Below are 27,382 nucleotides of genomic sequence, written 5' to 3'. Positions count from 1 at the left end.
TTTTGCATAGTCGTTTATATGTGTAATAAACCCACCCATAATAAATTTAACTACAATAGCTCAGAAAATAACGTTATCAAGAAAAGTCACTGTTCGTGACTTTCGCGTTTGTATGGGAGCTATATGATATACCCGTCCGATCCGGCTGAATCCGAGATATACAACACCTGCAGTATACACAAGCCTACATGCAAAATTACAACTCGGTAGCTCTAACGGTCTAGGAGGAGTTTGCGTTGATCCAGACGGACGGACAGACGGACGGACGAACTAACGAACGGACGGACATGGCTAAATTAACTCGTTACGTCATGCTGATCAAGAATATATATACTTTATAAGGTCCGAAATGCTTCATTCTATGCTTTGCACTCTTCTGACCAAAATTAATATACCCTTTTTGCAAGGGTATACAAATTGATAGACATAATACAAAGAGAGAGTTATGTGCCGAAATAAAACGATTTTGTTAGATTTTATTGCATGCATAAATATATGTACACTTAAAGTATTAAAAACTTCCCTCTTAAATACCACTAAACGCAATGCTAAAATCGAATAATGAACAATGGCAAATGCAACAAATGCCACAGCAACAACAATAAGTGATCCATGTCGGCCCATTCATTATGAACGCATGTGGCAGACAGAAAACAGCGCTCAATGAGGCCCAAAATCGTGGTAAAGGACGACAGAGACAGGCCACAAAAACGCAATTTAATTTTGTTTCATCTCTCACTCACTGTCTTTCTCTGCCTTCTTCATGTCTCTCGTTTTCTCTCTGTGTGTGTGTGTCTGTGTTTCTGTGTGTTACAGATGACAATTGGGGCTTGGGACTGGCCATTGCGGCCAACTTGCATATACCGTATCGCATTGAAATTGGCGGCACCATACGTGACCTGGATGAAGAGGATAAGCCGGGCAAAGGTACGTGTACTTACATTTACTGTTTACTGAATACATTTGTCACTACAATTTCTTTACTCCTTCCCTTTTAGCAATTATTATCACAGCGCCTCTGAACGATGAAAGCACCTTACGTCTGCTTGCCAGTCAAAAGCAGAACTCGCAAAATGCGAATACGAAAACGAAATCAAATTCACCCCCCCAACGTCCCAAAATATTGCTCATCGATATGGTGGCCAGCTCACTGAATGTCGAACATCGTTTTTACAAATATTTATCCAGCATTCGAAATGCAGGACACTTGCAACCAGCAGCTGCAGCAGTCATGGGCAATCTCAGTTCAGGCCTGGTCACTAGCAATCTGTTGGTTCTCACTCTGCTAAGCGATAGGCATCGATACTATTTGAATGCTTCAGGCGAAATGCAAGCCACTATGCAACATTTTCGAAGGAACTCAACCATTCAGAGCTATGGAAATGGGAATAGTACCCAAAGATTGTCACCCTTTATGAATCTTTTCTCACTCTATGATATGATTGTCTCACACATCACAATGAATGCAAGTCAAAGGGAAGCAATTCCCAAATATGATTTCATAGTGCTCGATATTGTGAGAACAAATTACAACAACAGCAGCAGCAGCAATATCCTCAACACAATTCCCACCATCTATAAATGGCGCCCTCTGCTCCTGTTGGAGTATGATGAGTGGGGGAACAAAGGGGAGAGTTATATTACACATTCCATTCAGCCGGGCTACGATGAATGGCTACTGCATAGCAGCATCAAATTGTGGCACTGCGGCGCCATCTGCTGGACAATTGTGGCAATTTGTGTGGGAATGTTGCTGATCATTGTGGCGGCCACTGTGGCATCAGCGATTGCCATGAGGTAAGCGAAAACACAACAACATTTATATATTTGTAGGTTTTCTTAATGGCATTAAAATTTACTGAATGCAATGGTGTGGTGGAGCATGGGCTCTTATGAAATACGTTAAGAAAGAGTTTCAACCCATACATTTACAGGAAAATTGAAAGCCCAAATATACGAGCTGAATATTTGAATTTAAAATTGCGAAACTAATACAAAACTAATGATAATGTAGAAATGCACGACCAAAAGCTTTAGTTATTATCTGAAAATACTTTTACTTAATAAAACAAACTCCATTAAAGATGTATTCAATTAAAGGCGAGAAGTCTTTTGAAATACAAATGAATAACTGTCTATTGCAAAAATTTGATTCAATTAATGAGATTTGATAGTTATTATTTCATCGATTTCGATATCTTAAAATCCATAAATTTAAAAAGTTCAAGCTTCAACATGTATTGAAAATACTAAGCTATTTATACAACTCTCTTGTTTTTGCTTGTTGTGGCAAGTTGGATAAAGTTTTAGGTTTTGCTCAGTTTACCCAGCGAACAACTTTGGCAGCTGAAGTTAGTACTTAACCGCACTTAGAGACGCTTAAACTGTTCTGCCAATATAAACAAAAGCTTTACAACTGTTCTGCATTAAGCTCAATTAACTGTGGCATCAAATCAGGCGACTCGACGTCTCCCACCCCACCCCACCATCGTCCCATTTGATTCTTGCAATCTGCATCCAATAAACTCCTCCGGCCGGTTGCGGTTGGGGCTATAAAAACTTTTTTTTACTACTACTACAAGCTACCACCTACATCTTCTACCTGTGGTAACTGAGCTACCCTTTTGTATAGGTATATGGTAGTTGCTTACACAACTATGTAATAGTGGTGAAGGATTCCACAAGGCTACTTGGTGGAGGAGCAGGCCACTTGGCCTAAGTAAAAACCGCAAATTCATGCAACAATTGTTGTGCCCAGAAGTTTTGCCACGTGGCCAAGTCAAGTTGGGGTTAAGTGTATTATGTAGGCATTAATGGGCTATGGCTGCAGCAAACCTGCAGGACTTGGTCCAGGTGAAATTCTTTCAAAGAGGGCGGACACGTGTGCGGTATGTTAAATAGTCTTTAATCATAGTTGGTGAACTTTTCTACTGGATTTAAGTCAAGCAAGTAACTAGAACACAAGCATTAAGCACTCTTCGAATTGTAAAAGTTGTACACACTAAGAGAAATTATGGCAAACAAACTAATATATTCTTTTGCGAAGTTAAGTTCGAAAGACTTTTAATTCGTCTATTTCTTCAGCTTTCAGGGTTGCCTCGCTTTCAAATTATTTAATTCTGCAAATTCTGACGATTTTATTTGAGAATCGTTTTTAAAACCATAAAAATTGGCAAAACATATTGTTTGAAAATGTTTGAAAACCGAAACATTCAATTCCGTTTCGACTGCTGTCCTAACTTTTCAACATTCAATATTTTGGTTGACTGCTAAGGATAATTCTTGTAAATTAATGGTTGGAACGAAATTGTCTATCAATACTTAGAATTGTTCTCAACAAGTTACAGTTTAATAGAAAAATATTTTAAAGTCACTATTTTCATGAATTTACAAGATAATTTAAATTTACTTTTGATTCCACCAACTCAAAGGCTGAAAAATTTTGCTTGGAATCGGAATCCGAATGACTCATTCGGAACCGGATATAAAAACAGGTCTGATAGTTCACTTCTCATTAATAATAATATTGGAAACAAAATTTAATTTTTGGGCCTGGCAATTAATGTTTTGTTTAGCTTAAATGGTTTTATTATTTTAAAATAGTTATTATTAATAAATTATTAATAATATTATTATTTTTGGTCTTAAGTAAATGGATCCAAATGAATCAAAACTAAATTTATGTTGCTTTTTCTATGTGTTGACTTATAATTAAAGTGTTAAAATTCTTGTTTTATATTTATGAATTCACGCTGTTCAACATTTGCCATCCCAAGCGTGTTTAAGCCCTGTTCCACTGCCAATGAATGGCCAACATTTTCCGTCCTGTTACTCTTCCTGCTTCTGTTTTGTTACTGCTGCTGTTCAACCAGCTACGTGTCCGGCTTTGTTATTTTTTTCTCTTATTTTTTTAAGGCTAATTAAAACTTCATGAGTTGCAATTTTAGCTTACGGCCAGAAATGGGGCAAACAACAAAAAATAGTCTTTGATTGTTGCGGTTTAAAGTTTGGGCCCATTGTCAACTGCAACGGCTTTAGTGTTACAATTAATGAGCTCAGGTCACTTTTGTTAAACGGAAGTGGTGGGGGAAAGCTGCTGTCAAACAGTAAATGATTTGTTTAACCGCATATGACACACACACACGCAGACAGATACAAATACATGCAATCTGAATGAATGCCAACTGGCCAAATGTTGGGCCCGTAACTTATGCTACGCTTTGATGAATGTAATTAATTAAATACTTCTTTTTTAAATGACCAACCAAAATGTGTATTTGTGTGTGTGAGAGAATGGGTGAATAGGCTTGTGGTTTTATATTGATTTTTCTTATTTGTATAAAATAATGAATGCTTTAAGGTTAAAGTTAATCACATTGAAATGTGCCATATATGTAGACACAAAATACCCAAAGTTGAATTGCAATTCATTTGCACAATATATCAGTTATCAGCGATCTAATCTGGCGAATTGAGCAGATAATCTTTTAACCTAATCTGTTGAATTTTTAATACATTTTATGAATTATTTTATCGTTACTGGAAGTTTGTTTTAACATTTTTTTAATGTTTTAATACAATACAAAGATTGAAAAAATTATCACAAAAAAACTAAAGTCCCATTCAATAAGTGTTAGGGAATGGGGAAATGTTTTTACCCAAAATGAGCCTCCGAATTGAAGAGATATTCGTGGAAAGCTAATTTCTTCTTCACATGATTTAACATACATATATGTATATCGGGAACCACATTGTCCAACCACATATAAGTCATATGAATCGAAAGGTATTACAAATACAATATTATTTATGGTAAAGCCAGAGTCCGAAAGTTACCAAAGTGTGTCATTTTACTCATGTTAATCCAACTGTGTCATCATGTACCCTAAATTGGATGCTGGAGCTAAATTTAAAAATTGTAGTATACAATTTATCTTTGTTTTACTAGACCTATAACTTATTAAATTTAAAAAGCTCTCTGTTTTCTTAGTTAAAAAATCCCGTTAAAGCTATGCCCACACATTTTTCGGTGCATCATCTCAATACAGTGATCAACTCAAAGCTAAAAATTAACTCATTAAAACACAATACTAGCATTGTATAAAAATCGAATAAAATTTATGTCTTAAAATTTTAGCCGCCACTGTATGAAGGAATATTTGAATAATGTGCCTAAAAACTAGGGGCTTAAGAAAAATTTCACTATCAAGATCCTCGACTTTAGGTTACATTCGACACATCTTCAACTCGAAGGTTCACTCAATGACACTTACTCTTGTGAGCTTGTGTAATTTACCTCTTCTTGATAAACTATCAAAATTTGACTTTACATTTGTAATTAACATAGTGCGCAAATCAAAATACACACAGTTTATGCCCCAGATTTCAGTGGATTCTGAGTATTTTTCGAATATTTAATTTTAGTTTTTTACGCTTCTCAATCGACGTTTGTATTTGCCATTTGCAAGCTTTAATATTTAAACCAAAACTCTTTAACCACTTGTTCAATCTGTTTTAATATAGTTAAAAGGCAACACTTAATTACAATTTTAATCAAAAGCAAAAACTAAAACATCAATGTTAAGCAATTAGCAATCCAAACCAGCAGCAGCAGGAACAAAACAAAGAAGGTGGAGGAAAAAAGCGTGTTCAGTCGAAAATTAAAATTAAAATTGCCACGCGCAAAATATATTTCATGCCGCATTCACTGGTCACAGGACAACTGGATGGAAAAGGGTGTCTAGAAATGGAAGCGAGTGGGAGGCCGTTGGGTGGAACGTAGTGAATTGGTTTGAATTTTGTTGGAGCTGTTGGATTGCGTGAGCGAAAAGATTTGCAAAAGATGAAACAGGGTTCGACCCCCCTCCCCACCCTTCCCCGTATTCGAAAAAGGGCGTGCTAATTGATTATTTACAGAATAGCAAAAAGGGAATGGGGAAAACTGGGCGAAATGAAGGGCTCGTGAAAGAACCGAAACGAAAATCTTAATTACGCCACAAAACATTTTCATCTTTGCAAATAAATAACTAGAAATCCAAAAAAAAAAACACACACACAATAAAGAAAACAAAAAATCAATAAGACGTGAATTGGAAATTAAAATTAAGTTCGACTTTATAATGAAATCCTCAACACACTTCAGGGAACTTCTTGTGAACAAGCCAACTGATTGTTAATTATTCGCCTAAAAATTCGTTTGAGTAGATTTTGAAGACTGAAATTGACTTACCCACCTCATTTAATTAAAGTCCTGATAAAAATATATATGCCAATTGCCATTTTCCTATAATTCTCAATTAATATTTCAGAAACTATTTCCTACGCAAACGTCTATCTAAAGGGCCTAACAAAATAGTCCTATCACCCAGTGATTTTGTTTTCCCCGTGGACTCACGACGGGTGAGTCTTGTTAATGTGTCTACGTCTGGATTTCTCTTAATAGTATTGTGTATTCCAGGTGGATGAAGGCATCGAAGCCATGCTCTGCTGTTGGCTTCAACAGCTGCAAGAATTCGGGGGTCCCGAGGTGGATAAGCCTGATCTTCTCAAAGGCTCAATAGGTTCACTTAAAAATCTAGGCTTTGTGATACCAGGAGCAGCAGCACCGGGAAATAATAGTGGAGCAGCTGCAGTTGCCGTGGCAGGTGGTGCTCCTGCGACTGCTGCCACAACAACAGCCAATGGTAAGAGTGGCTCCTCTGCCACTGGCAGTCTGGCACGACATAATCCCGCTCATTTGGATATGCGAGCGCGTTATAATGGCGACTTGGTTCAGCTGAAGGAGGTGCATATGAATGGGTCCACTGAATTGCGAACCAAGGCGATGGACCTGCTGGTGATGGCCCATGGACTGCGTCATGAGAATATTAACCCCTTAATTGGCTGGCTCTCAGATCCCAATCGCACAGCCATGGTCTTTGATTACTGTTCGCGTGGTTCTCTGCAAGATGTCTTAATTATGGATGAGATCAAGCTGGATTGGTCATTCCGTCTCAGCTTGCTGACAGATCTAGTGAGAGGTATGCGTTATCTGCATGCCTCACCGCTGCGCGTTCACGGGGCTCTGACCTCACGGAATTGCGTGGTCGATGCGCGTTGGGTGCTCAAGATCACCGACTATGGCCTAAACTCGTTCTACGAGTCGCAAGGTCTACCACCCATGCCGAGGAGTGCCAAGGAACTGTTGTGGACAGCGCCCGAACTCTTGCGCACCATGAAGACACATCAGCATCAGCACACACATCATCATCAACATGGACGCATTCAGTTGGGCACCCAACTTGGCGATGTTTACTCCTTTGGCATCATTATGCAGGAAGTTGTGGTCCGGGGTGAACCATATTGCATGCTCTCCTTGGCTCCGGAGGATATCATAGCCAAAATAAAGAAGCCACCACCTCTAATACGGCCTTCGGTTTCGAAGGGTGCAGCTCCGCCAGAGGCCATCAACATAATGCGTCAATGTTGGGCGGAACAGCCCGACATGAGGCCGGACTTTAATTCGTAAGTGAATTCCTACCATCCATCTACTCGTATTTATCTCATACTCTTCTACTTTTTCAGGGTTTATGAGCGCTTCAAAATGTTGAATCATGGCCGCAAAGTGAATTTTGTGGACACCATGTTCCAAATGCTGGAGAAATATTCCAACAATTTGGAAGAACTAATACGTGAGCGCACTGAACAATTGGATATTGAAAGAAAGAAGACTGAACAGCTCTTGAATCGCATGTTGCCAAGGTAATTAGGATAGGATTATCTATCCATACAACTAGCTTATTAAGACTTTTATTCTGTTTGTAGTTCTGTGGCTGAAAAACTGAAAATGGGCTTAGGTGTAGATCCCGAGGAGTTCTCTGATGTGACCATCTATTTTAGCGATATTGTTGGTTTTACAACAATCGCTGCCCATTGTAGTCCCGTTCAGGTTGTGGATCTACTCAATGATCTCTATACGATTTTCGATGCCACCATTAATGCCTACAATGTGTACAAGGTGAGGGGCTAGAGGGGAAAACCATAAAAAAACCATACGACTTATCAAAAATGATTTTTTCTTCAGGTGGAGACAATTGGAGATGCCTATATGGTAGTTAGTGGATTACCGGTGAAAATACCCGATCATGCTGAGCAAATAGCCACCATGGCTTTGGATCTTCTACATCAGAGTGGTCGATTTAATGTCAAGCATTTGCCGGGTGTGCCGCTCCAGCTGCGCATTGGCCTGCACACGGGTCCATGTTGTGCTGGCGTGGTTGGTCTGACCATGCCGAGATACTGTCTATTCGGAGACACAGTCAATACAGCTTCGAGAATGGAGTCCACAGGTAAGGAAGAAACATTTCCCTAGGGAGGGCACTCATTTCGCTACTCTACCTTAGGCTCTTCATGGCGTATTCACATGTCCCAGGAGACGAGGGACCGACTGGAAGCCCAGGGCGGCTATGCCATAGAGCCACGTGGTTTAATTGATATCAAGGGAAAGGGCATGATGAACACATTCTGGCTGTTGGGCAAAAAGGGTTTTGATAAACCTTTACCCGTGCCTCCACCCATTGGGTAAGATTAGTTTTTCATTTGATTAATGAGTCTATTACTAGTTTTCTTAACTGTCCATGAAAATTTTCTCTTTACCTTATGCTAGAGAGTCTCACGGGTAGGTAACCTTTTTGGAAAGTCCACAGTTTCGATACTAAACCCTTTTTCTTTTGAACAGTCTTGATGAATCCCTCATACGTAACTCAATTACGCTGAAAGCTCAGGCCAATAAATCGCGAACCAGCACGAATCCTTCATCATCGCAGAGCTCTTCATTGGCCGGTGAATCTGTGGAAGTTAAAGTGGAGATAACACCACCCAGCAACATGACCGAGGTGGGATCCAGCCAATTGCCCAACTCATATTCTCTGGACTCCAATTCGACAACTACCATAAGCCCGAACACCACATTGTGTCCTGAGTTTCCCACAAAAACTCCGAGCAGCACGAGTCCACAGTCTCGTAAACTGTCCGAGCTAACACCCGATAATCTACTCAATCCTAATAGCTTTAATCGTTTGCCCAACTCCACGGGTGGATCCAGTTCGCGACTGTACAAGAAGATCGAGGAAATGATGGATCTCAGCTCTCCATATAATCACTACAAATGCCTCAGTCCCAGTGAGAGTAATTTGACCCAGTTCTATGATGGGAAATATCTTTACGGAAATGCTGGGGGAGGACCAGGTGGAGGAATGCCTTGTGGTGGTGGTGGTGGCGGTGTCTGTGGTGGTGCAGCTGCTGGCATTGGAGCATCCCATATGGTTGGTGGGGCCACTGGGCCGGGCAGTGGCGGCAATCTGTGCAAATTCGATGGCAAACCTGGCTCAAGTCGTCTACTGCGACGTCAATTCAGTCTGGATCGTGATGACCAGCAATCGAAGGCAGAGCACCAGCATCAACAGCATTCGCTGCAGGTCACCAACTATGCTGCTCTGGTGCATGCCAGCAAGAATCAAATATTGGACATACCCCTGCTCCATGATACCAACTCACGCAGTCCCAAGGGTACATTGACTCGAGCCCACAAACAGAATTCCACTTCAATTACCCAGGATCTGGAGAAGATTGAGGAAATCCCACTATCGCCCGCCTCGTCGCAGCATCACAGCAGTCTGGATAGTAATCTAAATCGTAGTCCACCGTCGACATTGGAGGCTCAATCGCCACCATTGCCGCAGTCCCACGGTAACACTCAATTGAGTCCTCCACTGCTGTCGGCCCCCACCTCACCGGCTCCTTCGCGCACACTTAATGGCATAAATGCCCATACCCATGTCTCACACCATGCCAACGCCAATGCCAACGGCAATACCAGCCCAAATCCTGCTCCCGAGCTTACTCTCAATGTGGAACAGCTCTTGAGTAGATAGGGCACAATTTAAGACCCATCGAAAGGATGGGTCTTGCCGAAACTAAGAAAGCTTTAGGTTTGAATGCAACGTGAATGATTTTTGATTATTATTGTGATGGTCGTCATCGGATGTTAATGTTAATGATACGGAAATGAATATAGTACCTCGATATGCAAGGCAAACTTGGTTCCAGCAGCAAAATGAAAGTACAATTTAGTTTTCAAGATTAGTTCAAAGAAAAAACCAAAAGTCCATTGTTCGATAGAATCAAATGATATGCAAAGTTAGAAAATATATATGTGTGAATCTCTCTATATATATAGGATTGTTCAATACATTAATGCAAACAATTAAGAGTCAATAAGTGAAATTTATTTCAACCCACATTTCTCTTCAACAAGAGGTTTCAAATTGTAATCTCTCAAGGTTGCAAAAGAGGTTAAAACTTTAAAGCTTTGAAATCGGATTTCGTATATGTATGTTGTTGATTGAATCAAGTTTTTCAATACACTTTTTATTTCTCTTTAGCCAATGGAACTAGAGAATAAACGTTGTTTACTTTTCTGAATTTTTCTACTTACTTATTTCAGGTAACGAAATTTTTAGTTACTATCTTAATCTGGATTTTAAACAGGTTAAGGACTAGCAACATATTGAACAATCCTAGTATATAACCAATGATAAATGGCAATAACCTTAGGTTATCTTGCCATATGAAATTAGTTCGATTTGCCAGCATTGCAATTGATCTTCCAACTAACTAAGCTGCTGAGCACTTTATATACATACATATATTTATCTTCCGAAGGTCCCAAGCCAAATAGATTGTAGTGCACTGGGATGCATTTACTGCCCCCTCTACCCTTAGCTCCAAATCATCAACTAAATCCATTTTGTTTAACTTTGGAAAGGATATCAAATTCTTTCATCATCCTTTAAAACTTCAACCTCAATCACTTTAAAGTATAGACAGAGGCTATAAACATATATCCTAATCTCTAAAATATTAAAAAAAAAAACTTGGGCTGTTTCTTTGTTCCCATTTCAATGGGATTTTGTGCTATAAAAATAATAAGTATATACAACATATTATGTGTACTTGATGTTCCTCTCAAAAAACCAAATAAAATCAAAAAAAAATCAAAAAAAAAAAATAGAATCTGGTAAAAAAAGAACAAAGCAGAAGAAAAATTTACATATTTAACATACCTATAAGTATTTACCATAACGTGAATTTAGTTTTCTAAAGACAATCGTTGTTACTTTTTAATAAAAACTAAAAGAAAAAAGGCGAGAAACTGAACTCAAAGATGAAAGAGAAATATATACATATATTAACTACACTTTGATAGTAAGCTCTATTCGCCCTATGTGTCAAGTAATGATATTAAAAAAAATATAAAAATTAAAAAACACTATATCCAAATATATCAGTTCTAATATACTCCTATATATAGACTAGTTTTTCGAAATGGACAAAAAACTAAACAACAAAAAAATGGAAAACAAACACTTTTATAACTTATCTAAGCCTAGCTTTAAGATATAATTTATAAAGCTCATTGAATTGTTTTTATGTTATACTCAATGTCAATGTCAATTATATATCAAGAGCCAACCAAAATCAGTTGTTCATTTAAACCATCAAAACTTTAACACAAACTATTTATTTGTTCACTGTCATTGAGTTTTAGTTTAAAATTCATTTCAATATTATTCGTTCTTCTCTGTATTCACATTATTTTAAATAAATTGAAGTAAATAAATGCATAAACTTAATGTAAAATTGAGTTGTTTTATTTTATCTCCTTGTCATAAACTGCAAAGTCGAATAATAATCAATAAGATTGAAGAGTGAAAAAAGGATCCGTAGTCAATGAATAGTAAATTTGCAAAAATTAAGTTAAAGATTAAATATATTTTCAAACTTATCCGATAAGTTATCGGAGGTTAGAAATCTACTCACATCAAACAGGCCCAGCAATCCAAAATGTGGTCGTCTTGGCCAAATTTTTGTCTCATTTGATTTGCCGCCACATATTGGGTTCGCAGTGTTCCATCCCAGTAAGACAAAACGAACTTCAGACAGATGTATACAGGGTATCAGACTAATTCGCACTAAATTATATGGCAAAAATATTCCACAGATTCATACTTTTACAAGAATTTCATATTTAATATATACAACTTTACCATTATGTAGTGCATTTTTTATAAAATGGTTTTATTACGTCGGCCCCCACAAATCGTGGTACAGATTAAAGAACTTTCGGATAGCATTTGATTAAAATCTTGAACTCAGAAATAAAATAGTAATCACAATTATAAAATATGGAAAATTATAATTATTTTCGAAAGAGGTGAAAATGTCATATTTAATGCATATGAAATGGAATTTGTTTTTTCGTTTTTGTTTTTAATGAAAGCAATGATTATTTTTCGAACAATAAAGCCAATTTTAGTTACCATAATGTATTTAAAATTAAAGAAAATTAAATTAAAAATACAAAAATATGTACCCATAGAAACTCTTCCTTGAAAGGACTACTTATCTTAACTTAGTTTTATTGTTCGATAAGTCATAGAAACTAACTTGGTTTCGTACAATTCGGAATTTAAAAGTAGATAATTATTTGTTTCTTAATGAACTTTTTGCTTCACATAATTCTGAATAATAACTTATTGCTATTCGTGTTTGACTTATTTAAACTTGTTTCGGGATAATCTTTAAAACATATCAAAAAGGAACTGACTGATTATGTCCAAGAGTTCCATTAACTTTTTTCACATTTGTCATTGCTTAACTTGATTTTTTGTTTGTTTTTCAATTTGTTTTAGACTGGAAGTTTATTTACAGCCTTCTTCGACTTCTTCACCTTTCTCGTCGTTCTTTTCCATATAGTATCTAAGTAAATGCTATTCGTCTTCTTCTTTATCCTTGCGATGGGATTTCTTCTTGTCACTGCGACTCGAGGAGCTAGAAGTTGTGGACGCCGATGTAGAGCCGGATGTTGAACTGCCGCTTACCGTTTTACTGCTTCGTTCGCTTCGATCCTTTTCTCGTGACGCCGATTTGCGACGACTGGATTTTTCGCGCGACCTCGAACGACCATCACGTCGCGAGGATGAGGCCGATGACGATTCCTTCTCTTTGTCTTTGTCCTTATCCTTGTCTTTGTTGTCCTTTTCTCTGTCCTTGTCGCGGTTGGAGCGATCCTTGTCACGATGGCGTTCGCTTCGTTCCTTTTGATCACGCTCTTTCCGCTTCTCTTCCTTGAGTACGTGCAGGTAATCCTCGAAGTATTCCTCACGATAGGAGGAATCTAAGGCACGGTAACGCGAATCGGACTCGAATTTCTTTTTAATATCATACCATCGGGTATGCCTTTCAATTTCGTGGCGTTCGCGCAGCATATCCATGAAATCTTTTCGCAGCTGGAGTAAATCAAGCATGAAAGATCGAGTAGAATGTGTGGGAGTATTCAATGGCTTACCTGTTCCTTTTTGAGTTGTTTGTCCTTGTCCCGACGTCGTCGTTCTCTCTCATCATCATATCCACGATCTGCGTTGTTTGATGAGGAGGAGGATGAAGAGGCGACACCACCACCACCGCCGCCTCCGCTGGATGATGCCGACGATGGCGATGATGGAGGCAGATTGCTATTATTATTGTTACCTACCATTGGTGACATTCTCTGAGGCGGTGGCATGTTCATTCTCATTTGTGGTGGGGGTCCATTTCCTCCCATCATCATACCCGGAGGTGGAGGTCCCATTGCTAGCAGCGAGCAAATAAAAGGATTAGTGGGTGATCTTTATGGTTTTAGTACTTCTACTTACGCATATTAGGCGGCATTCGCATGTTGGGCGGCATCATGGGACCTCTGGGCGGTGGCCCGCCCATTTGCGGAGGCGGCACATTCATTTGGGGCGGTGGATGTTGCATATGTGGAGCATGTCCTGGAGTCAACTCCTTTATGCCTGTAGGCACCCAACCGGGGGCATTATCATTGCCCCATTGTGATTCCTGAGTGGGCTCATAGCCATAATCAAAGGGTTCGGGCTCATGGAAGAATGGCTCTTCTGCTGCACCAGGCGGGGGGAAATTAGGCGGCATGGGACCAAGACCTCCTCGGGAATATTCACGACACTCGGCGGTCATTACTTGAATGGCATTCTCTTTCGCACCTCCCATGCCGGGTGGGCCACCGATTCCGCTACCTGTGGTTGAAATGGGACGCGGTGGCCTTTGCATCATTCCCATACCCATACCCATGCCGGGACGCGGCGGCGGCTGTTGTTGCTGTGGCTGCATCATACCAGGCGGCGCCATGCCAGGCGGTGCCATTCCAGGAGGCGGCATGGGCATGCCCTCAACCATACCGCCCATCATGCCGGGCTGCATTCCAGGCGGCGCCATCCCCATATTGGGATCACCTAAACTGCCAATTGGAGCATTCTGATTGACATTCTGCGTGAGACTGGCCAGACCCACGCCACTCTCTGCCACACGGAATCGCTTCTGCCGCTCACAGTAGGCTCGCCACGTCTCCTCGTTGAATCCGTAGTTGAAATAATCCGTAATATCTGCACCCGGCTTTCGCCAAGGCTTCTCTTCTAGCGAATCGATGCTGAATTCATGGACAGCAACGCCATTGATGGTGCCAGCTCCCTCGAAGTCCTCAATACTGAACTTACCACCCTGGGCCGATGGTTTGGCCTTGTCGGTAGCACTGGCTCCGGCCAATAGATTCGGCCGCTGCTTAATATTGTACGTACTCGGGGCTGCTTTAATATCGCCTATGACCACATTGATGTCATCATCCGAATCATCGTCATCGTCGTCGTCGGAGCCCTGAATCATGCCACCGCTTGGACCATCCGTCATTTCCACATCTTGATCTTGCAAAGGCGGCGTACTCAGCTCATTGCTCCGGCTTCGTCTTCTGGCTTTGCCGCCCCCGGTCTCTGTGGTGTCCGGCAAAGCCTCCTCATCTTCTTCCATTTCCTGTGCCGGATCATCGAATTCCGTATACTCTGGCTCTTCTTCTTTGGGCACACACTCGCTGACCGTGTCCGTGTCGGCGCTTCCCGAACCGGCGCCAGCTGACGCCGAGTCCGCTTTTTCCCCGGCATTATCTAGGAATTGGTCTTTACTACCTATGGTTACGCCGTCCGTCTCATTGGTAGTGGAATCCGGATTTGAGGTGCCATATAGCCAGCTATCCTCATTTGTGTCGTCGGCCATGATATTTACCACGTTTTTCCTTCACAATTTCATGAGCAACAAAATTCGGTACAAACACAAATTGGCGCGCTGATTTTTCGCCAATGTTTCTCTTTAACACATTCTGCACACGCGCTTGACAATAATTAATATGTTTTTAATATTATTATATATTAATAATTAATTAATAGCAAACAAAAACCGCGAAAATGCAATATTTTGCAATTTATTTATTTTCCTTGCAACCCAGCGAACATTTAGAGTTACTGAAAGATACCCAGCAAACATTCTGGATTTGATTACCGGCTACAAACAGTGGCCCTCTCCCAGTATATAAAATAGGGGGAGTCGGGCTCCGAGTATAATCCACTATTTTTTTTTTTTTGTTTTAAAGCATATCAGCATTTATTATACATATACATATATTATTGTTAATAATAATTAATGATTATACCTTTGCAGAATATGTGTTTTAAATATATAAAAGGGTACATTTTACGCAATGAATAAACGTCAGAGGCTCCAAGCCAAGATACTTATATGAATAACAACAAAAAATATCCGAATATAAATATGGGGTCCGATTAGAATCAAGGAATCATAAAGGTCCATACAAATTATTCAAAATACAATACCGTTACAATAGAGCTTAATTTATTGATAAACGAAAATATAACATCTTAATTCAATTTCTCACTTTAAGTAATTCTAGCATTAAAAAGAGTGCTAAGGACTTCGGATTTGTTTTCGAAGTAAACTAAATAATTATGTACAAGATATTAATTTTTATAATAATTATCATTAATTACTTCGTTCTATGAATACGTTTAAATGGGTAAAATGGTTACCCTACAACCGAACTTCCCATTTGAATGTAATTATGCAATTAATTAGTTTACTTTGAAATTAATTAATTAGTTAAAACTTTTCAAATTTTAATTAGATTTTCCTGAAAAAATATATCATCTGATAGGATATTTAATTCATTTTCCTTTCTTGTTTAAGAAATAAAGTACTTTGGTATAAATTATTGCCGTAAAACGGTTTCGGCCAAAAACCCCAAAAGAAACATACAAGAATCAGAATTTCAATTGGCGCCAAAACTAATACAATTTGGCTACAAGTTAAAAACGCAACACGTTTTTGTTCTGCTATACCCACAACTTCGTCAAAGAGTTAATACCTGTATCTGTAATATTAAAGATTTTACAAAAAAAGTCATAAATTTTTGGCCAGCGGAAAAGTCAAATCCTCCTGTAGAAAACACAGCTGCCAAAAGCTGAGATGTATTCTGAATACAGTAACCAACAAATTATTCGAAAATTTCTTCATTGAGTTAATTGGGATCAGCACTAAAGTCCGAAAATAGATAAATAAATAATAAATAAATAAATTTGTGGCCAGCAAAATTGGTCAGATGTTTCTAACGCAGAGAAGGAGACGTTTGCGACCCCATAAAGTATATATATATTAGCATGGAAATTAGAGTCGATATAGCCATGTTCGTCCGTCCGCCAATCAACTTTACCCTTCCAATTGGAGAGCTACTGGAATGAAACTTGGTATTTAAGCTGTTTATGACCCGGGTAAGATAAAGTATGAAAATCATCCTGATCGGGCCACTATATCAATTAGTTATTTAAGAAATATACATGAAGAAGTTGAAGTAGGTTAGGTTAGGTGCAGCCGGTGGACATCCAGTCAGAGTCCCACATGGTTAATATTTCCTCGTTTGGCCTCATTCTCATTAGATGGGCTGCCAGGTACCTATGACTCATCGCTTCCAAGCCTGGACATACCATGGAGGTGTTTAAATGCGACATCGCCACCTGTGCTCCTTTTTCTAAAACGAAGACCTACGCTTGGAATATACTGTAGTATACAGGTAGCTTGTTTGAGAGTTGAATGGGTGGGACTGGGCAGAACACCGCTGTCCTCACTTCTGCCTTCATTTTTGATTCGTCTGTGTACATTTTGACAGCATTGTGGGTTTTTTTACCCGTCTCCCAATTATAGTGACCCAGATAAACTGCTACATATGTCGTTATCGTGTCTACTTTGTTCCAATATATGATCTGTGTCTACACTCGACGCTGTGCTGTCTTGCTCACCATAAGTTTGGCCTGGATGTCTGGTGGATTGATTAGAAGCAGCATTTCCAGGGCCTTAAGAAGGGTGGTTCTTAGGGTTCCTATTATGAAGATGAGAGGTATATTTAATTATAATACAACAACAATGTAATACAACAACAATGTGAGAGGTAAATTTAATTATAACTGTAACTAGTAATTTTGTTGTAAATTTCCTATCTTTCTCAGCATGGGATGTTATTTCAGTGGCCACCAATGAACCAATAAATGAACTGAATTATAGAATGTGCATCTATCGTCTGAGGGTTTTTAGTTTGTTGTTTTGTTTTTTTCTCAACAAATTCTTATTTTTATTATTTATTATTTTCACAGTGTCTTTAATATATCCCTAACCACAGAACGAAACATATAAGATAAAGCACAATCAAATCGCCGCAAACAGAGTTGCCTTAGGCCCAGAATGAGTTGGCCAAAACGCAAGCAATTGGATTGATGTAACGTATATCGGGCCAACGACACCAGCGCAGCATTCGTGTTTGCTTCCAGGAGAATACCATATTCAGGAGTCAAGGCGAGCTCTGTGAAATGACAAAGTCAAGACAAAACGATATTTCTGTGGAGGATTATATAACTCACCCTTGCGACAGAGGATCAAGGTCTCCAGAAAATTCAGCTCCAAAATGTCTGCCCGCAACTGCTTAGCATCGAAAATAAGTCTTTTCAGTTGATTATCGCCACAGGAATCGATCATGCCACTAATATCCAATGACCAATGCGATGCTCTCAGAATGAAACACTCGCTCCACACTACCTGAAGGATGGCATCCTGCTGGGATGATTCCAGCAAACGGAACTGTTCATTCTGCTTGGCCTGACGCAGGCAAGTGACCAGAATTTGAGCCAAAATCTGGAAGTGCACAGCCTGGCCCGCTGGCGATGCTGCAGATAAGGGGCGTGGCATCATCTTTGAGACCTCAACACCTTGTTGACTTGTCGATCTTGGACCACGTTCCTCTTGCACAGCCGATATATTCATGCCCACAGCCAGACAACGCTGGAAGCGACAAAATGGGCACCAATTTCTACGAGCCTTGTCCACAATGCAATTACCCTTGATGGCAATGCAGACATAATGATTGCCCTTACGCACACTTCTCTTGAAGAAACATGAGCAACCATCGCAGCAATAGACTCCGTAATGTTTGCCCGAACTCTGATCTCCGCACACTTGACACTGGCACTGCAATTGCGATTGGGGCGGACTCTGGTGATAGACCACCGACATGGTCATCGATGGGAATTCAACTGATTCACCTTCGTTCAAGTATTCGCAGTTTTATACTTGCTACCAAGGAGCTTCAGGGATATGCCAGGATTTTTTTTTAACCAAATGATATGCAAATCAAACTCAAAAAATAAACATGATTTGTGGTAGCTTCAAGAGGCGTGGTGACTAGTGCCGGGGCGTGGCATGTCAAAAGTTGTGACAATCATTGCGAAGCGTGTTAACAATTTGTAAACAATTATTGTTTTGCTCTATGATTGGTAAATCGCCACGGCCGGTCCTTAGATGGTGGTGGCAGATGTGGTGGTTGTCCGCCGCTCTAGCTGGCCACTTCAAGTGTCTCTTTTTGTTCTGACATTTTGTGTAAATAATAAACGATGGTTCTTTTTTTCGGCTCAAGGGGGGAGGTAAAGAAGGCGACAAACTTGTTCTCTGATAAGAACTTATTTCTATTGAATACTAAATCAAGAGAAAATGCCAAGAATCCTTAAATTTTGAAGAGATTTGATTGCGAATATTATGGTAAACAATGAAATTAAATACAAACGCACTTAAACTAAAACAAGAACAAGGTGAAAAGTATCAAACTAAAGATTTGCTTATATATGTAGTTAGTTAGAAAACTTTCAAATTACACAACAAAATAAACTACTTGGCGCTCGACTATTGACATTCATTTTAAATCGTGTGGATTATACTAGATAAATAAATAGCAATTGCTGTGCCAATTGTATATCCTAAATCCCTATAGATTCAGTGGGGATATTTTTTAGATCACTTGGATCCTGGTAGAGGCATTAATTTGAAGCTTGCCGAGGTGCCTGTTTTTTTAGTTATCCAACCAGAACCACTTGATCCTGCCGCTGCACTAGATCCACCCCGTCTAGCTGCAGTGGCTCCACCGCGACTTGATCTCGATGCTGCTGCCTTTCTTGGTGTTCCGCTGGATGCTTTATGCCTTTTTGCTCCCCCAAATGAACCGCGTGCTCGATAGGTTCGTTTGCGTTTTCCACCGCGAGAACTGCCACCAGGAGTGCTGCCTTGGGACGCCGCTGCACTACCCCAATCCACATTATCATCACCATGACCATTGCTGGTACCCCACGAAGCTTGTCCACTGGAGCTGGCAGTAACTTTCGGAGCCTGTTGCCTTTGTTCCTCTTCTTCGTCCATCATTGATTGCATCAGAAGCTTTTCCGAAGCATAATTACATGTGATTTCCAATAGTTTTGCGCCATACTTGTCGAAGTTCGCCTTGGTCACGTGCGGAATGGAGCACATGTCCTGCTCGGTGAGGGGCAATTGCTCGGACATGGCCTTGAGAGCCTGCATATTCATGATACTGGCCATGGTGACGTTTCGTTGGGCAGCAATGGTACGGCAAAGATCCAGAAGATCTGTGTAACAGCGCTCATGGACTTCACTCAACTGCGATTTGCCATCATTCTTGCCAGATACGGCGCCATCCGAAACGGTGGCCAGAGCCTTTGGACCGCTCTGCTTCTTCATTAGTGCAAATTGATATTTAGGAGTTCCCTCCATAAGCTTACTAATGACTGGGCCCAGGTAGATATAGGCCTGCGGTATGTCTTTGGTGAATATCAAATCCTCCCGCAAGTAACCATCGATTACCATTTTACGTAGCAGCCTCTGAATATCGCCTTTGTCCCATTCTTTCAGACCACTATGATGTGGGGTCTTGTTATGGCCAAACTCAACAATTTTCTTAATCAGGGAACCCTTGAGAACATCGGCTATATGCAGCAGAGTAAATCGAGATTTGCCACTGCACAAATCCTTGACAGCACGGGCCGCCTTGCGAGCCTGTTCCAAGACATCAGTTAGCTGATACTCTTGTTTCTTCAAACAATTATCGCAGGCAGTTTTTCGATTTTCAAGACACTGTTCACTGGTAAAATGTTCGCCAAAGTAATCCAATTGCTGGGCACGTCGGCAATCCGTAATATTCTCGCAATATCCAACAATGCGATAGAGATTATCAATATGCATCTTTTTTACATTATAATTCAATGCGCGATCACCTTAAAGAAGAGAGGAGAACATTTTCAAGGAATAGGAACAAAGTTGTGTGCTCGTTTAGATTACCATCCAACATCTTCTTTAGCCGCAGCATATCCGAATAATTGTAATAGAGAATACACTCAGCTATGTCTCCATCACGTCCAGCTCGCCCAGCCTCCTGATAGTAACCCTCAATTGATTTGGGCAACGAATAGTGGAGAACAAATCGAACATCTGGTTTATCTATGCCCATGCCAAAAGCTATTGTGGCACAAATCACCCTGACCTTCGAAAGGATCCAATCTTTTTGACGTGATTCTCGTTCCGTATCACTGAGCCCGGCATGATAGGCCACCGATCTTATGCCCGCTTTGCACATCTTCTGGGACACATCATCGCACTCCTTCCGAGACAGACAATAGATGATTCCACTTGAATTGGCGGGTCGTGACTTAATGAATGCACTGATGTCTTCCAATGTGGAGGCTCCCTTCTTGGGCAGTACTTTATAGCGCAAATTGCTACGATTGAAGCTGGAGAGGAACCACTTGCATTGCGTGAGATTGAGCTGGGAGAGTATATCCAAGCGTACACGTGGCGTGGCAGTGGCAGTCAATGCCATTGTTGGGACATTGGGAAAACGTTTGCGCAGGATGCCCAACTTTTTGTAATCGGGTCGAAAGTCATGGCCCCATTGGGAGACGCAGTGAGCTTCATCGATAACAAACCGACTTATATAATTGTTTGAATTCAGGGTGTCCAATGTGTCCTGGAAGCGAGCCGAACTGGATATCTTTTCGGGCGTGACGTATAGCAGCTTTACCAAAGGGGGATGCGACTCCAAATCTCTGTAGATGGTCATTGCATCGCTCATTGACTGCTCACCCGACATGCTCTTCGCACAGATCTAAGAGAAGAAGAATTACTTAAATGGAAATATTTACTGGACTCTCGATACTTACATCCAAACTAGCCAACTTGTTGACTTGATCGAAAATCAATGATTTCAATGGACTGATGACTATGGTCACCCCTTCGGTGAGAATGGCGGGTAGCTGATAGCACAGGGATTTGCCTCCTCCCGTGGGCATAAGTACGAAACAATCGTTGCCCAAGAGAGCCGCATTGATCACCTGCAACTGATTGGGCCGAAATGACTTCAGACCAAAACTATAGCTTAGAGCCTGAGTCATCCGACTGGAGTGATCGAACTTGAGGCCATCGAATTCGCCGGTGATGCCATCATTCTGAACATTCGAATGAAAGTTCCCGGACGACTCTTGGCTTGGGTTCTTTGACACAATTGACTTGCTAGTGCTGGGTCCGCCTGTTAGATCCAAAGTCCTAGGAGTTGTTACTGGCGGCTTGGAGGTGGACACACTGGAAGCCGCTGCAGCCTGCGAATGCATTTGCTCGAAGAGACTCTCATCGTATTCAGGAAAGCCATCATCATCCAGAGTAATGTTCGCTTGGGCAGGTTTGGATTTTTTTTCAATTTGCTTGGCCTTTTCTTCGAAATCTCTATAGGCAAAGTTATTATAGTCCGATGAGCGTCCTTGCATTGATTGATGCTCCTCTTCAATTTCAGCCAGCAAGCCTTCCAGATCATCATCGTCATTCCCATCATACATAATGGCTTCCTTCTTTCCCTTAACTGGCTGAGTGGAACTGAACAACTCCTGACCATCAAGATCTCCATCACATAGCATAGTCTGAGCCAAATAATTTGCCTCATCTTCATCATCAGGCTCCTCGCAGAGATCATGAACAAGTTCCTCACGCAGACGCAACTCTCTTTGCTCATCTAAAACATTCTTGGTCACTGTGTGAGGATGTGGTGATGGCAAAGGTTTATTCGGTTTCACATTAACTTGTTCCATCATTTCCTCTTTCCTCTCTCTGGCCACTTGTTCTTGTTCCTCCAGCATTTGGCGTTCCTCCAGCTCCAGCATCTCCTGTTCAGCTGCCTGTTCCCGTTCCTGCTTCTCCAGTTTCTTCTGTATCAATTGGGTACGCGCTCTAAACTTTTGTCGCATTACTTTTAGCTTGAGAAATGTGTTGGTCTCAAATCCATCGATATCACTGAAATGGAGCGCTGGTATTTGATCAATCAGGCAACAATACTTTTCCATCAATTCCATGTAGGTGGACTCGAAGAAGTTCAGAGTGGACTTCAGGGTGGCAGTATTTTGTTGATTCACGTCTACTTTAAAGGTATCATTTTGAGCAAGATTCCGCAGATAGTCGCCCAGGGACATGTCAAAGGCCACACTTAAACGGGGTTTCACTGGGACAGGAGACGCCTTGGACATTGATGACTTGGCTGGGATTGTGTTTTCATTCTCGACTAATGATTGCTTAGTTTCAACCGCATCAGAGACTACTCCTGCCATCAACGCAATGCGTTCTTTAGGCTTGGATGGGATTTTATTTGATACTTGATAAAAAGTGCGTTCTTCACCCAAGGGCGGAGATAGACTGTCGATAGTTATTTTCCGATTCTTGTCTTGGATTAGTTTGGAACTTGCCTTTGGCGGACTCTGAGTTATTTTAATCATAGCATCAAAGCTATTATTCAAAGAAGGAGTAGTACTGTCGATAGTTATTTTCCGATTCTTGTCTTGGATTAGTTTGGAGCTTGTCTTTGGCGGACTCTGAGTTATTTTAATTGTAGCATCAAAGCTATTATCGAAGGGTATAGAAGAGTTGTCCTGCGTTATTCTCCGATTCTTGCCTTGGCTTAGTTTAGAGCTCGTCAATGACTGCATCTGAGATCCTTTGACCATGGCATCAAAACTGTCATCCAAGGAGCTGTTACTGGTGCTGAAGCTTGGTGCAGTAGTTGATGGCTGACTAACTGATGATGTTTCTTTAGGAGTGGCGGACACCTGGGTTAGCTTCTTCATGTTGTCGTTCAGCTTGGACAACGAGGCCTGATAGCTGGTATCCCGTTTGAGTATTTCATCTAGGTTATCAAAACTATGCTGAAGGGGGGCAGCAGGAGCAAGTGGTGATTGAGTGACGCTTTCGAATTCATATTTCTTTATCAGATTAGTGTCTTTGTTTTCGTCTGGACTAGACTTCTTTTTTTTCGTCGACGATGTGCTTGGTTTTGCTTCGTCTTCCGAGGATGAGGAATCCAAGAATATGGGATTGTTGACCCTTCTTGGCAGCGCTTTCGCTTAAATGAACATGATAAAATTAGACAAATTTTAACCATTGTGGCACTTCACTTACCATTAGAAGTTGTTGATTGACTACTTTGGCCCAGACTCTGACCAATGCCCAGAAAGCTGGACATGGTGAGCTGTTTTCTTGGCGCACTTATCCTTCTAGACATGGTGGCAACTGCTCCAGCTTCCGTAACTCCTTTTAAGATATACCTAGCATTATGATTTAGAAAAATATTAAAAATTGTTTGCAAAAACGCGGGCTAGGCGAGTAGTCTTCTTCTCTGCCGCCAGGAACGATAACATTTGTGCAGTGTTGATCAGTGCTGGCAGGTCGGCTGCACTGGAGTACTAGACAATGGAGGCGGATACGGAAATCTTGGAACTTGAAATAAAAAAGAACGTTGCTTACGTCTTACCTCAGGTTTTGGACCAAATATTCAAGCAGTGTGAGGAAACCAAAGGCGACAACCCTGAAAAGCATTTAAATCTCATTAAGAAACTTAATTGTGTGTTGAGTGACGAATTGATCACAAGAGCTCTCGAACTCCTTGACAAATGGAACATCGTTTACTATTGCACCAGATACAGAATTCGGGGGTGCTATGTTGCCGAGTGGTCAAGCAAGAATAATAATTTGGCCACTACTTACCGAATTGTGCCCGGAACAAACTACTGCAAATGCCAGTTTTTCCAAAGCCGGGTTCTTCAGATGGATGAATCGAAGGATTCACAAGAAGCTATTCCATTCACATCAAGTCAGACATTCGCACCACTTGGACGAAATCTAGTTTCCTATACGTGCGAACATATTCTGGCAGAACGTATTCACAGCGCTCTGATTAAGCCGCAGAAACACATTCTGTCACAGAAGCAATATTTATATTTGCTGGAGAGCCTCTATGAGGACTAGAATACGATTCCAGATCGAATTTAAGTACAATTAAGCTGTTAATGTTGCTATAAGAATTTAGAAATAATAAAGACAAAAAGACCGCGAAACTGAGAAACTGATGACAACATTGTAATTCAGTTATCGGAAATTTTCAACACTGGCGGTCTATTGTTTATTATTTTTCTTCGCATATTTTTGTTTACAATGTGCAATGTGGATGCTCTGAAATGGAATCAGAACCAGTTGCTGCTAGAAATCACTTCCCTGTTACAGACCACATCCCAACCCAGCGATGCCAATGCCCTCGTGTTGAACCAAGAGATGCAACGTCGCCTGGAGCAGGTGAAGGCCAAGATTCACATCCTTCTGAAGTCGGTGAGAGCACGATATGCCCGTAATGAGGAGATTCTGGTGCGACGTCTTAAGCCACGCTCCAGACAGGATGAAGCTATCTGCCAATCTGGAGCTATACTGCGAGGCGGAACCTTTCGCTTTAAAGGAAACCTCTATTTCCGCGATGTCGATGGACGCAGTTGTCCCAACAATGAGGATTACGAACGTCGCTGTGCCGACGAAATGTTTCCCACCGACTTCGACATGCGTTCCAAGCATGTGTGGACTATCTTGGACAAGAAGAATGTGGTAATGGGGGTCAAGCAGCAGGTAAAAGAGGACATCACCCACAGTAGTAGCATCTTTATCTTATATTTTTATTCTTATGCCTGCAGTTGTTGGATTATACTATATATAAGAATCAGTTAAAGATACAGAATGTTTTAAAGCGCAAAGCAGTGGATCAACACACAAAATCGCTGGTCAGCCTGATGGCTGCTGTGGATGGGAACTTTAGTATTGATTGGAATCAAATCAGCACCATAGATGTGGCATATCGCCATTCATCCTACAGCTGCGAGGCTATGTGGCAGGTCTATTTGGATCCTAAAATTCGCCGCGATGATTGGACAGAAGAGGAAGACGAAGCCCTGGCAGAAGCAGCTAAATCGTATCAAATGCAGAATTGGCAAGCCATCGCCTCATCTCTAGATGGCCGTTCAGATTATCAATGTTTTGTACGTGTCCAGACCACTTTGCGAAGCTCTGTGATTGCTGCATCGTCATCATCATCGTCGCCCAACTTGTCGAGTGGCGGCGTAAAATGGTCCGAAGAGGAAAATGAGAAACTAATAAGTATGGTGGAGAAGAATACTATGAATGGTCAGGTTAATTGGCAACGGGTGGTAGAACATTTTCCTGGTAAATCCAAGTCGACAATCATCGGAAGATATACCTATGTTCTCCATCCGAGCATAAGCCATGGTAAGATCTTGCAAAAGTTATTCTATCCAAAAGTTTTTTATATACTATTTGCTTTGTTAGACCCCTTCAGCTCCAGAGAAGACATGATGTTATTTGCTGCCGTCGAGGAGTACGGCGGTAAATTCCATTGCTTTCCCCGATCCCTATTCCCGAATCGGTCTTTGGCCCAATTACGGACACGTTATCACAATGTTTTGGCTCAACGTGACAAAACCGACGCCTGGTCCGAATTAGATGATACTAAGTTAATGCAGTTTGTTACAGAGCACGGCGCCACGCAGTGGGTGAATTGTGCCGCGTTTCTGGGTAACCACACCAGAACTAGTTGTCGTACTCGCTATTTGGTGATTAAGCGCTTTCTAGAGAGGAATCCTTCAGCAACAGTGCAGGATTTTCCAAGGCGCAAGAAAACTAAAAACAGTCAGGTTACTTCTGAGAATTGGGCTCAACGTTTGCAAGAATGGCATGATAATCCTGATTCCCTGGCAGCCGCCGAAACCAAACCACCAAAGCCCAAGAGAACCAGACGAAAGAAGCCTAAAGTGGATGATCCTATTAATAATAGCTATATGAGATCACTAAAGGGAATGGATTTACAGATTTATAATTATTTTAAATATAGCTACAATTTGAAATTGAACGAACCAAATAGGCCTATATCTCTGCCAAGAGATGCAACGAATCTCGAGAGAGTGGTTAAATCTTTGGCCTATAAACAACCTGCAGCGAATCTATTTAAGCCAATACAATCGCCGACATTGCCCAAAAGCTTGAGTCAGTGTTATAACACAATGTTCTTTAAATTAGATACAAACCACAATGAAGCCTCTCCATCCGAGTCATCATTGTTATTGCCTCCTAGCTGGTCCACAATGATGGGTTTTCGTGCCATGTGCATTTTATCGGGCCATTGTCGTAGCCAGTCGTCGGTTGACACCTCTACATTCGTGTATGACGAATCCTCGCCAGCAGTTCAACTATTTCGGCAACGTTTGCGGTCCTTGTTTTATCGAACAACCTTGCTCAGCCGCCTGGAGGTGGAAATATTTAAGGATCTACCAGGAGCATTGGTAGCCAGTCCACGTCCGCCAGTAAACACTGTATCGCCGGTGATTGAAGAGTTACCCAAGGAGAAAAAGACACAACAAAAACAACAGGAACGTCCAAATGCCAGGAAGATTTTATCCCAAGATGATGTAAAGAAGCGGGCTAGCAATCAAATGAAACAAATTGAGCGCTTGATAGAGAAGCAAAAGAAATGCAAAACGGAACCCATGAGTGAAGACGAAATTAGTTTAAAGCAAGAATTTCTGTCCGAAGATGATGGAGAAGCAGAGATTACATAAAACTTTCCATTTACATCGTAAACATTGCATTTAATAAATAAACAAAGGAAATTTATAACTTTGTCCTGGTTTATCTCGATTCGTGACATAAAGATACTTTTTTTTGACAATACGCATTCCTTATAAGTTTATTTTGA

At 40.9% G+C, this 27,382-nt stretch overlaps 5 protein-coding genes across 5 annotated transcripts in view; 2 read left to right on the top strand and 3 right to left on the bottom strand.

Annotated features, from left to right (window-relative positions):
- Window positions 1-10,999, top strand: part of LOC6650233 — a 71,121-nt gene extending 60,122 nt beyond the window's left edge. Inside the window, exons 5-14 of the mRNA XM_002072817.4 lie at window positions 817-927; window positions 999-1,797; window positions 6,309-6,399; window positions 6,458-7,503; window positions 7,564-7,740; window positions 7,804-7,996; window positions 8,063-8,327; window positions 8,382-8,559; window positions 8,645-8,656; window positions 8,717-10,999. Coding sequence (XP_002072853.2) covers window positions 817-927; window positions 999-1,797; window positions 6,309-6,399; window positions 6,458-7,503; window positions 7,564-7,740; window positions 7,804-7,996; window positions 8,063-8,327; window positions 8,382-8,559; window positions 8,645-8,656; window positions 8,717-9,911 — 4,067 coding nt within the window. The 3' untranslated portion in view covers window positions 9,912-10,999. The remainder of the gene's footprint in view (window positions 1-816; window positions 928-998; window positions 1,798-6,308; window positions 6,400-6,457; window positions 7,504-7,563; window positions 7,741-7,803; window positions 7,997-8,062; window positions 8,328-8,381; window positions 8,560-8,644; window positions 8,657-8,716) is intronic.
- Window positions 11,000-12,288: 1,289 nt separating this feature from the next.
- LOC6650232 (pre-mRNA 3'-end-processing factor FIP1) lies at window positions 12,289-15,386 on the bottom strand. Its single transcript, XM_023179989.2, has 3 exons — window positions 13,734-15,386; window positions 13,388-13,671; window positions 12,289-13,328 (listed from the first exon to the last, which is right to left on the bottom strand). The coding sequence occupies exons 1-3, from the start codon at window positions 15,139-15,141 to the stop codon at window positions 12,810-12,812; spliced, it is 2,211 nt and encodes a 736-aa protein (XP_023035757.1). The 5' UTR covers window positions 15,142-15,386; the 3' UTR covers window positions 12,289-12,809.
- A 2,190-nt stretch (window positions 15,387-17,576) lies between these two features.
- On the bottom strand, window positions 17,577-18,934 carry LOC6650231 (nuclear receptor subfamily 2 group E member 1). Its single transcript, XM_002072815.3, has 2 exons — window positions 17,847-18,934; window positions 17,577-17,788 (listed from the first exon to the last, which is right to left on the bottom strand). The coding sequence occupies exons 1-2, from the start codon at window positions 18,499-18,501 to the stop codon at window positions 17,577-17,579; spliced, it is 867 nt and encodes a 288-aa protein (XP_002072851.2). The 5' UTR covers window positions 18,502-18,934.
- A 48-nt stretch (window positions 18,935-18,982) lies between these two features.
- On the bottom strand, window positions 18,983-24,235 carry LOC6650079 (Bloom syndrome protein homolog). The gene is made up of 5 exons (XM_002072814.4): window positions 24,107-24,235; window positions 23,755-23,900; window positions 21,480-23,698; window positions 20,602-21,424; window positions 18,983-20,537 (listed from the first exon to the last, which is right to left on the bottom strand). The coding sequence occupies exons 1-5, from the start codon at window positions 24,169-24,171 to the stop codon at window positions 19,270-19,272; spliced, it is 4,521 nt and encodes a 1,506-aa protein (XP_002072850.3). The 5' UTR covers window positions 24,172-24,235; the 3' UTR covers window positions 18,983-19,269.
- Window positions 24,236-24,600: 365 nt separating this feature from the next.
- LOC6650077 (snRNA-activating protein complex subunit 4) lies at window positions 24,601-27,361 on the top strand. Its single transcript, XM_002072812.3, has 3 exons — window positions 24,601-25,245; window positions 25,311-25,899; window positions 25,960-27,361. The coding sequence occupies exons 1-3, from the start codon at window positions 24,787-24,789 to the stop codon at window positions 27,243-27,245; spliced, it is 2,334 nt and encodes a 777-aa protein (XP_002072848.1). The 5' UTR covers window positions 24,601-24,786; the 3' UTR covers window positions 27,246-27,361.
- Window positions 27,362-27,382: the final 21 nt, after the last annotated feature.

Source organism: Drosophila willistoni, chromosome 3R (genome assembly GCF_018902025.1).
Source record: "Drosophila willistoni isolate 14030-0811.24 chromosome 3R, UCI_dwil_1.1, whole genome shotgun sequence".
NCBI classification, from domain to species: domain Eukaryota; kingdom Metazoa; phylum Arthropoda; class Insecta; order Diptera; family Drosophilidae; genus Drosophila; species Drosophila willistoni.
The sequence above is the reverse complement of the archived record's forward strand: the minus strand, read 5'-3'. Positions and strand labels throughout refer to the sequence as shown.

What these genes read in the sequence shown, in the direction of transcription:
- LOC6650079 (XM_002072814.4), bottom strand. Translation starts at nt 24,171, where the DNA reads ATGCTTTTCAGGGTTGTCGCCTTTGGTTTCCTCACACTGCTTGAATAT. An exon ending in TATTTGGTCCAAAACCTGAG is followed by an intron (nt 23,901 to 24,106) that starts GTAAGACGTAAG and finishes TCATAATGCTAG; the next exon opens with GTATATCTTAAAAGGAGTTA. An exon ending in ACAAGTTGGCTAGTTTGGAT is followed by an intron (nt 21,425 to 21,479) that starts GTAAGTATCGAG and finishes TTCTTCTCTTAG; the next exon opens with ATCTGTGCGAAGAGCATGTC.
- LOC6650077 (XM_002072812.3), top strand. Translation starts at nt 24,787, where the DNA reads ATGTGCAATGTGGATGCTCTGAAATGGAATCAGAACCAGTTGCTGCTA. An exon ending in TAATGGGGGTCAAGCAGCAG is followed by an intron (nt 25,246 to 25,310) that starts GTAAAAGAGGAC and finishes TTATGCCTGCAG; the next exon opens with TTGTTGGATTATACTATATA. An exon ending in CCATCCGAGCATAAGCCATG is followed by an intron (nt 25,900 to 25,959) that starts GTAAGATCTTGC and finishes TTGCTTTGTTAG; the next exon opens with ACCCCTTCAGCTCCAGAGAA.
- LOC6650231 (XM_002072815.3), bottom strand. Translation starts at nt 18,501, where the DNA reads ATGACCATGTCGGTGGTCTATCACCAGAGTCCGCCCCAATCGCAATTG. An exon ending in CTTGATCCTCTGTCGCAAGG is followed by an intron (nt 17,789 to 17,846) that starts GTGAGTTATATA and finishes GTCATTTCACAG; the next exon opens with AGCTCGCCTTGACTCCTGAA.
- LOC6650232 (XM_023179989.2), bottom strand. Translation starts at nt 15,141, where the DNA reads ATGGCCGACGACACAAATGAGGATAGCTGGCTATATGGCACCTCAAAT. An exon ending in GCGAATGCCGCCTAATATGC is followed by an intron (nt 13,672 to 13,733) that starts GTAAGTAGAAGT and finishes GCTCGCTGCTAG; the next exon opens with CAATGGGACCTCCACCTCCG. An exon ending in AACAACTCAAAAAGGAACAG is followed by an intron (nt 13,329 to 13,387) that starts GTAAGCCATTGA and finishes GATTTACTCCAG; the next exon opens with CTGCGAAAAGATTTCATGGA.